Source organism: Rhododendron vialii, chromosome 4a (genome assembly GCF_030253575.1).
Source record: "Rhododendron vialii isolate Sample 1 chromosome 4a, ASM3025357v1".
Lineage (NCBI taxonomy): Eukaryota > Viridiplantae > Streptophyta > Magnoliopsida > Ericales > Ericaceae > Rhododendron > Rhododendron vialii.
In genome coordinates this window covers 3,838,479-3,850,579 of record NC_080560.1, presented here as the reverse complement: position 1 = coordinate 3,850,579, position 12,101 = coordinate 3,838,479, and the positions used below count along the sequence as shown (strand labels likewise).

The 12,101-nt window shown below is 39.0% G+C and overlaps 1 protein-coding gene and 1 non-coding gene across 2 annotated transcripts; one reads left to right on the top strand and one right to left on the bottom strand.

Moving 5' to 3' along the window:
* Positions 1 to 5,627: 5,627 nt before the first annotated feature.
* On the bottom strand, positions 5,628 to 5,701 carry TRNAI-UAU (transfer RNA isoleucine (anticodon UAU)). The gene has a single exon. It is a non-coding gene; the product is annotated as a tRNA-Ile (tRNA).
* Positions 5,702 to 8,322: 2,621 nt separating this feature from the next.
* On the top strand, positions 8,323 to 11,684 carry LOC131323382 (uncharacterized). The gene is made up of 5 exons (XM_058355140.1): positions 8,323 to 9,894; positions 10,007 to 10,111; positions 10,584 to 10,756; positions 10,850 to 11,069; positions 11,165 to 11,684. Exons 1-5 carry the CDS (start codon positions 9,238 to 9,240, stop codon positions 11,333 to 11,335), a joined length of 1,326 nt encoding a protein of 441 aa, XP_058211123.1. The 5' UTR covers positions 8,323 to 9,237; the 3' UTR covers positions 11,336 to 11,684.
* The last annotated feature ends 417 nt before the right edge of the window (positions 11,685 to 12,101 follow it).

The window sequence follows — 12,101 nt, the reverse complement described above, 5'->3', positions numbered from 1 at the left end:
GTGAGGGTACTTGGTCATCAGTCCTTGGGCCCCTTTACACTGTAAAATATCTGTGCTGCATAATCTCTGTCCAGCTGGTTTTATTTCTTGTTTGGGGAAAATAAAATTAAAAGCACTTGTCATGTATTGAGCCAGGACAAAGTGCCTATTGGGAAATACCTTAATAGCAGGAAATGCCCCAATACTTTGGTGTCTAATAATTGCTATATTTCCTGTGGTGATGATTTGATGTTTGATTTTGAGCTGGTGGTTTCTTTCTCAATTCCTAAGTGGGAGGAACAAATGGGTGATGGTTAAGTTGTGATGTGATCTCTCTCTCTCTCTCTCTCTCTCTCTCTCTCTCTCTCTCGTGTGTGTGTGTCGTGTTGTTGCTGCTGCTGCTTTGCTGGTTTCTGGTGGTGGAAAAGTTGGAGTCAGTCATTTTCCATGAATGGCAGTAGTGGTAGAAGATTAATAACCAATTACACAGTTCCATCCTCTAGGCCTTGTTTGGCATCTGTTTTCTCGTTAGGTTTTCTTATAAGCCTCATCTTGATCGTGTGTTAGCTGAATCTTTTTAGGAGCACTTATGTTGTGTATTTTTTTTTCCTGTTCTACAACGCAGTGAACCCATTTGGCGAACTGTTTTAAAAACTTGCCCAGAGGCGTAATTCTTGAAGACAACCCGTTTCCCACAAAATCAGGAAAAAGATGCTTTCGATGTCTTGCGTTTTCTAAAACAATTTCCTAAAAGCATTCTACAGACTGTATTTCGTATAAGCAACCAATCAGGAACCAAATTTCTTGAAATAGTGCTCTATCCGAATGCTTTGGTTCCTCCCTTTAGTTAGAGAAGTGTTCCCAGAAAGTGGACACAGGTTTCCCAATGTTACTTCATTAAGGTCAGGTCATAGAGGGATCTAGGCAGACCAAGTTGGGCTAAAGTGTAATGTAGTCCCAGCCATTGGGATGAAGCTCAATCATGAAAGATGAGTGCACAGATGGACAACACCAATGGTGTGGCCATCAATCCATGGTCCCCTACCTTATAAATAAATCTCTCTGCATAATTAAAATCTCTGTCTAGCTGGATTTTCCTCTACTTTGGGAGAAAAGAAAATTAAAAAAACACTTGTGTCTTGTATTGAGACAGCACAAAGGACTTGCTTATGGGTTTGTGATTCCACTTTTACATGACCTCTTGTAACCTTACAAACGTATTCAAGTATTTGTGTTGGACACCGATCACATTTTGCTATTTTGGGTAAATATACTGGGCAGAGTTGCTTAACACCAATGGTTGAACATCCAGCTGACCAGCCCTGACGTTCTGCCCGACCTCAAATTTGGTTGCCCGCTTATTAAATCATAAAGTAAAAAGACATACAAGTAAAAAAAACAAAATTAAGATTGCAATGTGCTTTTTAGTTTGAATTACATAAAAAAAGTCCTACTAATTAAAATGCAACTCCAGTTACAGAGTTTTATGATTAGCATGATCTGATTGAAAAAGAACATCTTATTGCATTTTTGAAGCAAATTCTTCAAATAATTCTACATTAACAAGCAAAAAATAGTGATAAAAAATTATTGTCACAAAGATGTCGTTAAAAGATTGTAGCTAAAGATATATGTAATCACAATTTTCACAAATGTAACGAATGCTTGTTAGCTTTTTAGGGAGTAACAAACATAAAGTTGTCACTAGTCTTAGGCTCTCTTTGGAATTGTGGAAAAGAAGACAAAATTTTAAAAAATTTCCTTTCCCTTATTTGTTTCTTAAAAAAGAGAAGGGAAAATTTCAAATTTGAATTCAACTTTCTTCCCAATTTCTCTTCAATCTTCCCTTATTTGTTTCTTAAAAAAGAGAAGGGAAATTTTCAAATCTGAATTCAACTTTCTTCCCAATTTTCCCTCTCATTTGCTTCTTAATTATGTTCTCTTTGTTTCCTAAGTTCCAAACCAAGCCTTAGTTTTTGTGACAAGATATATATATATATATATATATAAAGACTTCTTTGGGCAAAAGAGTCGAACCCGCATCGTACAAGTGGAGAGCCTTACATAGGCGCTATCGAACGACCATACAACAGTATCCTTATCGCTAAAACTTCATATATCAAGTGAGCACAACCTGCATAACTAGTAGTTTAAAAATTAGATGAATCTGACACTCGAGACTGAGTATATTCACATCGGACATCGAAACTCCGAGTCCATACACTTATATATGTTTGATGAGAACAAAACTTGAAAAAAATAAAATCGGTTGCATGAATTTGTAGGATACCATGGTTTAGTACTGAGAGTACTCATCAAAAAAGAATTCTTTTTTTGATGAACTTTTGTTATGGAGAGGGGCCTACATTGAGCTGCCCTCTGGCCCCTGGCACTGCTTGCTTCTAGTTTCTTCGTATGCCAGCAATATTGAGGGGCACTTGGTGGGACAGCTTGTATGCATGATCCAAAGATTCATTCGAGAGGTACTTTACCCTTTGAGTTGGTGTTTTCAGAATCATTTCTTCAGAATAGTTTTAGAAAAAAGTTAAAAACAAAACTGCTAAACTGAGATTTTTTCCTCCTTGCTTGCCTTTTGCTTCATCAGTTCCAGATTGAGCAAGCTTAAAAACTCCACAATTTGCCCATCCGGGGTCTTCCTTCCCACCGCGTGTATACGATAACCCTATTGCTTTTTCGCTCCTCCTTTCACAACGGATTTGGTTTTCCCCGGAATTATGTTTTTCATTGCCGGTTGCTTTGCAGTTTTATCCCCCTAGCTCCCCTCTCCATTCGGAGCATCATGGGGGATGAAAACCGGGAAGGGACCGGAGTTTCCCGCGGGGAAAATGGCCATCCAGTTCTGCTTCCAGCTCCAACCCCAGCCCTCACTGCAAAGCATATTGGCCCCCCACTGCAAAACCCAGAAGAAAATTTTACTTTTACAAGCAAGTCCTCTGGTATTTACAGTACTTACCAACAAAAAAACAAAAGAGAGAGAGAGTACAATTTCGCAATGTACAATAAAGTCCCAGAAAAGAAGGGTGATGGCTTCAGGGAGTACAGAGATGTTATTGATTCGCAACTTAATTACCCTGTCAATGACAGAAAAATGAGGGCCTACGACTTTTGTCTGATTGCTTGGAATTTAAACCATTTGCTGCTTGGATGATTTTGAAGCGAAGAAGCAGCAGCCAAGGGCCCAACAATAGGGGTGGCTTATTGATGCTTTCCCCTTTCCCCATGTCAATAATAAACTAGCAAATGGATACCAAAACAATATTGCAGTACTGGTATGCCACTGGCCCACGTCGAGATTATCCCGATGCTTACGCTGGACAGAATGCACATAGCAGTTTTGGCTGTTATATGTACGTACTTGGGATTTGTTCGTTTCTTCGGGGTCGTAACAATAGCTTCAAGTAGTGGAAACAACAAAAGGCTCTCTTGCTTCACTGATTTAATCTTTCCCGGCTCGGAAGGAGGATAATTTGCTGATGTGACTCCATGGGAGGCCATGAAAAGGAGAATGAATCGTGTCAGTCTGCATTGACGAAGCTTGCTCCTTCTGGCTCCTTTCCGTCATCTAGCGCTAATCAATATGAATATGGAGAAGGCAAAGAGCTTTCTCTTGATCCTGGGAGAGATCGGACCATAATCTAAAAGGGGAAGGCAAGGCCAGAAACAGTCAATTTCTAGTCCTGATCAAGCTTAGCTAGCTACCTATAAACGCCAATCCCCAGTCTTGCATTTTTCCCAGAACTTTTTGCATACAAATGTGCAAAAGTTTTGTTTGATTTAGTGAATCATTCTCCCGAAAACAGTTCAAGCAATGAAGCGCGCAACACCGACCTTTAAGGAAATGCCCACCGGTTGTTGTATCGGTACCTTTTGTAAACCATGATGAAATGATATTACAAATAGCATCCACCGAGCAGAAAAATGACTTCTCTACAACTTATCACCTATTTTCTTAACGAAATTCTTTCTAACACAATAAAATAGAAGTGAGAAAGGAGGCATCTAGGCATCATTTGAACCTCTTATCGGATGAAGCTTGGTTTCAAGGTTTAACTGATTTTCCAGCTTCTTCTGCGTTAGCCGACCTTCCTAGACCATGTAAAGCCGAAGGGCTCTAACTGAGCACGTATTCTGCTCCAAGATCTGTCTACGGCTTAAACTGCCAGATTTTGCTTTCTTACCGAATCAGCTTCAATCAAAGTCAGGAATCATCTGGTCCTTTTTATGCAACGTAGATCTTGCCGTGCCTACAATATGCACAACGATGGAGGAAATCTAACTTCCGTAATGTAATAAGAAGTCCAATTGATCAGAGATACTCCGGCACAAAATGGTGAAAGTCCAAGTTTGTTATCGTAATAGGAGCAGCTTAGAGCTGCACAAACTTACATGATAACGACAGACTTTTGGTAGCGCAACAACTTCAAAACCCAGCAAACCTAACACAAAACACATGCCAAAACAAACTAGCTCGCTTTTGTTTTAGTTGCAAGTTCTATAACTAGAATCAACGAGAAATATGTAGACAAGTAGTAATAGGTATGATGTCCAAGCAAGTTTAGCATGCTGCAGTATACGATAAATACCCGAAATGCAGCTTGAATGTGCATGGCGGCGATAAAATAAAGATACGCGAGACAGAAATGTAGTAATCGATAAACACGGCAAGTATCAAATCTTAGCAATAATAGCTGGAACATATGTGAAGTTAGCAAATTGGGGGGAATAAGATCACTGTGTCCGCGACTCCACGGTAACACAATCTCAAGTTTTACTTTGTCTCTTTCGAAGAAGTGATCCATCGCGGTTCAAAAAAAGAAGAAGTGATCCATCATGCGTTCTGTTGGATGTCGACTGTATAACTTGGCATTGTTGAAGGCAATAATGGAGCCGAGGCGATGATTTCAAAAAATGCTATTACTATATTGGAACAAAAAATTACCCCCTAATTATATAGATCCGCCACCACTAGATTATTATTATTTTTTGTTATATAGGAAGTCTTCAATCCTCTAGTTTTTTTTTTTTTGGTTTTGTATTGGACACTACTGTTGTCTATCATGAATGCAGGTTTTCGAAAATTAATCATCAGGTGGCCTGTAATTTTCCAAACCATCTTTCTGCTGATGAAATTGACGCATTTCGTCGTCGCTGTTAAATTGAAGAGTCACCGTTACTGAAGCTCGCTACAGGTATGCATAGTAATTGACAATCTCCATCCAACCAAAATTCTAAGGGACTCTGTGGCAGTGAAGGACTAATCTTTCCACTAAATGACTATAATTAGGATCCTAGTGAGATGGAACCAGACAACTAAGCAATCCAAGCCAAAAGGCCGGCGTGCAAAATGCAGATGAACTATTGCAAAGAAGACAAACCATCTAATTGATCTTCCCCGAACCGATTTCTTGGTATAAATCAAATGGGTCTTGGGTGTGAGTATTCTCAAACTAGCACTGATTTTCCAGAAGTATAATAGCTCCAGTTTCGGGATCAATTGGTGAACGAGAAAAGTCAGAGAAAAAAATAATAATGCAAATTCTTGCAAACTCGTGTCCTAGGAGGTTGAGACATTCATCAGAATGAAGAAGCACAAAAGGGTATCAGTGAAGGAAAAACAGGAACAAAAATAGTCCCGGCGGGGCTCGAACCCGCGACCTTCGGCTCATAAGACCAACGCTCTAACCAACTGAGCTACGGGACTCTTTTATACTCTCTCAGCATTTTTTGATATTTGTAGTCATTTTCAGTTCCTTATTGCTCCGTAACTAATAGGCCCAGAAATAACGTCCCATGGTCATCCCGCGCACTGGTTTACGCATCCAACCAATTAGTGATTTCTTGGCCTAATGTGTTCAATTTGGCAGAGAAATCACTAATCGGCATCCAACCGATTAGTGATTTTTTGGCCCTCGTGTCCAGATTCCAGTAAGGTCTTTAAGGTCGATCTTTTTCCTCGAACACACTACCAAAATTTAATGCGCCCCAAAGGCATATGGAGATCTAATGATTCTGAGGTTTCGTCTGGGATGTTGAATTTAGGGAGTAAAGCTAAGAGAAGGAAATGCCACACAACCTTTCTCCATTTTTCACTCTTCTCTTGGTTTGATAGAAAAAGAAGGAAATTTGTAAATTTCAATAAGATTTTTATCTTTGTTTAGTTGTCTATGTAAACAAAGTTTGAGCAGCATCCAAAATCAAAAGGCTATGCAAACCAACATAGCGTTAAGAGTAAAAACAATCTGGTTCTGATCCAAGTCGTTGAAAAGGTAAATCCATTAGGACATCCCGTATTCAACTCGGTTAATTCGTCCATTTCCTGTAATATATTTTTCTGAATTGAATATCTCCCTTTCCTGGTCATGTTTGGAACAGTGGAAGCCTGGAAGATGTGAAGTTAAATCAAATAACATGAGGATGGAGAACTCAATGTAAATGGAATCTTATGAGTAGATGCTTGGATGTTGGCCTCATATCTTGTAGAGGAGTGGAGTATTATTTGGGACAATCTTAGCATCTGAAAATGACAAAACTGGTGGTGCAATTGAAGGCTCCACTGTCCTTCCTCAAAGTTTGTTTTCTTTTCAATAATTTAGAGATGGTTTGTTGTGGCTAAGGTGGGCCCATTTTGAAAGGCAAATCCATTGGCCACAACATAGCAAAGATTTGATGATGCTGCAGTACACCTTTACCCTCTCAACTTTGGTTTCATTCCCAGTTGCCTTTGCCCATTGGATCCAAAGCTTTCTTTATTAGCTACCCTATGGTTGAAGACAAAGTGTCCTAGATGGGTGCCTTGTTTGGTATATAAAAATGTTTAAAATGGGTTTGTTACACAATTAAGTCAAGCTTGAAAATTTTTAGAACCTCGTTAAGTTTTTAAACGAAGCTCCAGCTTGTTCGGCATATGATGTACAATATAAAAAAAGTTAAGCTACTCGAGATCGGCTCGTGTTTGGCTTGACTAAAACTCGTTGGAGATTGGTTGGTCATATAAACAAGTTAAGATCGAACATATTTTTTAAATTCGTTTAAGTTTCAAACCAAACTTGATCAAACCTCTTGCTCAGCTTTCATTGGGCTTGTTTATCACCCGTAAGTCATGACTTATATAATTGTTCCAAATAACTTGAGAAAACCAAGTAGATCATATGACAAGTAGGCTTATTCTAGCCCAAACTTGAAAAAGAGAATGGGGATGACAAGACATGGGCCACTAAACCCAAATTAATGACACCAACATATGTTAAACTTTGAAGCTGAGGGCATGCTAATGTGCTGTAAATGCATATATATTCTTACGTAAGCTGTGCGAGCAATAAATCAGTAAAATATTGTAAAATGAACCAAAACAGGAAGATTTGCATAATCCGAGGGTCCAGCTGGATTTTCTCTGTCCAAAGTAAAGTGGGATTAAGTATAATTAAATGGAGTATTAACAAAAAAAGAAAGAAAGTACCAATTCGAATTATTGAAAGTTTAGATAGTACTAATTACAATAATATTTTTTAATAAGAAATATTATTTTTTGGTCTCAATTTCAAAAAGAACGTAAAAAGTTTAAATCAAATAGTCAATAACCCATAAAAAAATATTTTGTATTCAAAACTTTTCAAAAGTAAAATTTTAGCTAGAAATTGGAAAAATCAGGCTCGCAGACACCCTAGTATATAGTATGATAAAAAGGATTTTTGCTAACATCAACACATTATGCAGTTGATAATTCACAATTAGTCTCAGAAAAGTTAGGCCCCGTCCCGGAACGTAAAAAACGCTCTTATTTTTTAAGAAGGCAATTTCAAGCTAAAAAATTATGGATTTATTGAAATCTAAAAATATGCAATATGGATCTTGTTTGAAAGATCTCGATGAGATCTTTTATACGATGCAAAAAAAATTAAAAAAATATTTTTCATTTCCATTATTTTTGAGTTTAAAAATGTAAAATAAACTGCTTATTTTTTAAGAAGGTTTCTGAAACAGAGCCTAGAGTTTCAATGTACTTTCCACATATATTTATGCACTTTTTCGGATATCTATATACTTTTCGTAGATATCAAAGTATATTTTGCACATTAATCATTGCCCACATGATGATCAAAAGTTGAGTTTAACATTTTCCAAAAAAAAAAAAAAACAATAGTGTAATTTCGGTTAGTTATTACACATTTATCATTGCAATTTGCACATGAAGGAGGGTGATTTGGGAGGTGAATTACGACACATGTCAGTACGATCATAGGGGCCCGCAATTTGATCCTAAAGCTGCAGAGCCAGCCAGGGGTACCCTTTAAAATGCAACAAACAGGTAAAATATGACACTGCATGGATTTGCTGGCTTAGCTCTAGAAAGAAAGAGTGGGAGAGAGAAGAGAGCTCTGTGTGTGTGTGTGTGTGTGACTGTGTGTCTGTCTGAGGTTGTGGTCCGGGCTTAATGTGTGCTGATAGAGAGAGACAGACTGACAGAGATATAGAGAGAGAGAGTTCTTGAGAGTCGGTCTTGGAAGGAAGTAGTGGAGCGAGGATTTGGGCGAAAAATTAGGATTTTCAAGAAAAGTTTTCAATTGGGTTTGCTTTAGATTTGTCATTTTAACTTTTTGAATTTCGAAAAATAGGTCTTCATCTGATCTCTCTCGGATAAACAAACAAATGTGGTTTGAGTAAAATCCGAATCACTCAGATACTCTCTGTCTCTCTCTCCATGTACAGCACAATCTTTGCTGAATTATGGGTGCGTTGTTCTTCTTTCCATATAAGTTGCCGATCTTGACTCCATGACCTGCGAGATTTTGTGTAATCTACAACTGGAGATTTGGGTTTTTTCCTCACTTAGGTTCTCCTTGATTCCTCTAGATTTTGCTTTTGGCTTCTCCCACCAAAAAAAACCCTCATCAGATTTTGATTATTTAGATTCTGGGTATCTTCTCCAAATGATGGTAATCTTGCGGATCAGTTTCTGTACAAAACAACCACATTTGGTTAACTTTTTTTCCTTTTCCTTTTTGTTGAGTATCCCATTTGGTTACTTATTGACTGCTTAGGTTCTCTTTGATTCCTCTAGATTGCTTTTGGATTTCTCTCTCAAAACCCTCCTCAGATTTCGATTCTTTAGATTTGGAGTATCTAAAAATTACGTTGATTTGGCGAATCAGTTTCTGGACATAAATATAGCCCCATTTGGGTTGGCTATTTAAGAATGTGCCCCTATGGGTTTTTGTAATTAGATGGCTGAGAACAGGAATGGCTCAACAAGAACATAGCCATAGGTGCGGCAATAGCAATAGTAGTGGTGGCGGTTTTAGCGGCGGCGGCGGCAGTGGTAGCAACCGATCTTCAAAAAAGTTGAAGCAAAAAAAGGTCCCACAAAGAGGACTAGGTGTTGCTCAGCTTGAGAAGATTAGATTAGAGGAACAACAAAAGAAAGGTGGTGCCACTTTTCCACCCAATTCCCTTGTATCACCAACAAATTCTTCATGCTTAGCAGTTGGCCAGTGTGCTCCCACCAATTTCAGGCAAACACCTTCACCATTTCCAGTCCCTTCGCCTCCCCCTCCTCCACCAACAGATCTTTCTTCCCCAAATTCTGTTTTTAGACCTTCCTCGTCCATTCCCAACACAGATCCTTTACACCTAACTCCTCTTCCATTACCAAGCCCACCAAATGATGGAGGAGGGGGGATACGGTATCCGGCGATCCCGGGTTCTGGGCATGGTAACTGGCCTAGGTTGTGGAATGGTGAGTACAACCTTGAAAGGGAGAGTCATAGGTTGGATCAAACTGGATTCCCGGTTCGGTCAAATATGGATTCACCCTATGAATCTCACCCCATTTGGCCTCCCCCAAGTTTCATACAAAAGGCACAGCAATTTCAGCAGCAACCTTCCTCTTCAGCAATGGTTAGTGAGTGCATGCTTTTTTGTACTTTTATCAAGCTTTTCTTGATTTGGGATTTGGCTTGTGCTATTTGTGTGGTTTGGGGAAGGATTTGAATTGTGTGCAAATTTGTAGGTGAACGTCTCATTAGGGACTTCAACATCCTCTGTAATGGAGCCCCCTTCAAACCAAAGCTTTTATAGCAACTACTACACTCCAATGTGGCCCGAGGAAGACAAGGTAGTGTTCAACTTGCTCAAATTTTCTCACTTGCACGTTTTCTCCTTATGATTTAGTAGCTTTTACCTTATCCTTTACTTGGACTAGATTCACTTGAAAATTTCATGGTATTTATCAAGGTGGCTTGAAAGCTTAGTACTTTGATTGATCAATGTGTGTAGTTCATAGACGAAGTGGTCTTGTCCAAGACAATGGAAGATATGATCATACATGCTTGTTTTTTCAGTACGCTTTGTTTTTATTTGTTCTCATGATTCGTTAATGAGCACAAACGAAACTAAAGAGTACCCAGAATTTTCAATCAAAAAAAAACTTAGAAGGTAAGGAGTATGGTGTAGAATCAAAGAGGGTGTGATGCGGGTGATACCCGTAGTGAATCTGGTACTTTGTTTTGTGAACTTTATCATTGTGGAGATGTTCCAACTTCCAATAGCGGCGGGATCTTTATTTATTTTGGCTTTGTCTATTGTAGATGGTTGGCACTAATAAGAGGACATATCCCTTCTCTAGAGACAATCAATCTGGCCCCTCTTTCCCTTGCAAATTTCCTCCCACCAATGTTCCTCCCATTGCTAGACGAGATGTATCAGGCTCGAATTTCATGAGAGGCACAGACAATGCTGAACCCACCTACCCAAGTTTCAGGTCATTTTATTTCTCATGAATTGAGCCTTTTATACATTGTTTTAGGACTGGTGTGGTTCTTGTTTATTGACATTGTACTGGCATCCTCTCCAGAGAATCCCCTTCAAGCTCAACTCTCGTGTCTGAGCCGTATCCAAAGAATGTAGCAATAGAAAATGGAGGAAATGGGGATCATATGAATGGAGATTTCCTCACATTAGCTACTCCTACAACAGCTCTGGCACCCCATTCTCATCGGAAGCATAACTTCTCTTCAGCAAACCCAACCCCACCTAGCCGAGAATTATCAGAATTCGAATGTCTACCATATCAAGTGAGATTAAACAAGACCCCATTACCCATTTTTCTTTTTCCTGTTTTCATTTGAATAGTATCGTCTTATAGTTTCCTTTCGTGATATTTTCTCAGGGAAATGGTGATCAAAGTCATGAGCCAGGACCTAGTGGATCGGCAACCCCAAAACGGCCTTTCTACAGCTTCTTTCCATCGGCAAAGCTGCAAACAGGCCAAGAAACATCAGCTCTTAGCAGCTGCAATGAGAAAGTAGGGAGAAACCTTGACCTAAATCTGAAGTTGTGAAAGGGTTAGCGGCGTTAGCCCTTATCGTGTTTGGTCCAAGAATCACTATACCCGTCGGCTGTGGTCTTTCGGTACTGTTGGATGGCTGTTTCTTTCAAGCATTGCTAGCATAACATTTCGATTGGTGAGATCTTGGATTCAATAGGTCAAGTTGAGATGAATCTACATGTTGAATTATGTAAGATTGAGCCTCAAATCTCTGGCTATCATGTGACATTGGGTGAGAGTTAAAAGGTAGAGAGAAATGTGTAATAGACTTGTTTCTGTTTTGGGAGTTGTCAATTTTTGATGTATGAAAGTTCGGTTGTGCAAGAGAGATAATTAAAGCCCTGTTTGATTTCTCAAAAAAGCTAGTACTACCTTTTGTTTTATCTTCGGTGACTTTTTATTTTTAACTTCTGGTGAAATAGTTTTACTTTTTCAGTTCTTGTGGAACATAAAAAAACATATCTGGAAGAATAGTAATCACATGAAGCCTTTCTTTGTCAGCAGCAAGGATGCCCGGGTCAACTTACGCCTCTCCCGCACCATGATACTCTTGCCTCCGAGCATGTGGACCTACATACTTCTGTAATTGCGTGTCAAAACAATTGTCATTAACTCTATAAATTCCTAATGTGGGCACTCATGAGTCATAACTCGGTAGTCGGCACCAATGGATGGGTTTTTTTTTTTTTTTTTGGGGTCTTTTGTTTGACGATCAAGGGTTGTTCAGGTTAGCTTACACGTATCTCGGCTAATCCCCTCCCTCGTTCTGTCAAAGACA

Coding starts and splice junctions, on each gene's coding strand:
- LOC131323382 (XM_058355140.1), top strand. CDS start 9,238: ATGGCTCAACAAGAACATAGCCATAGGTGCGGCAATAGCAATAGTAGT. Junction 10,757..10,849: donor CCCACCTACCCAAGTTTCAG/GTCATTTTATTT, acceptor CATCCTCTCCAG/AGAATCCCCTTCAAGCTCAA. Junction 11,070..11,164: donor TCGAATGTCTACCATATCAA/GTGAGATTAAAC, acceptor ATATTTTCTCAG/GGAAATGGTGATCAAAGTCA.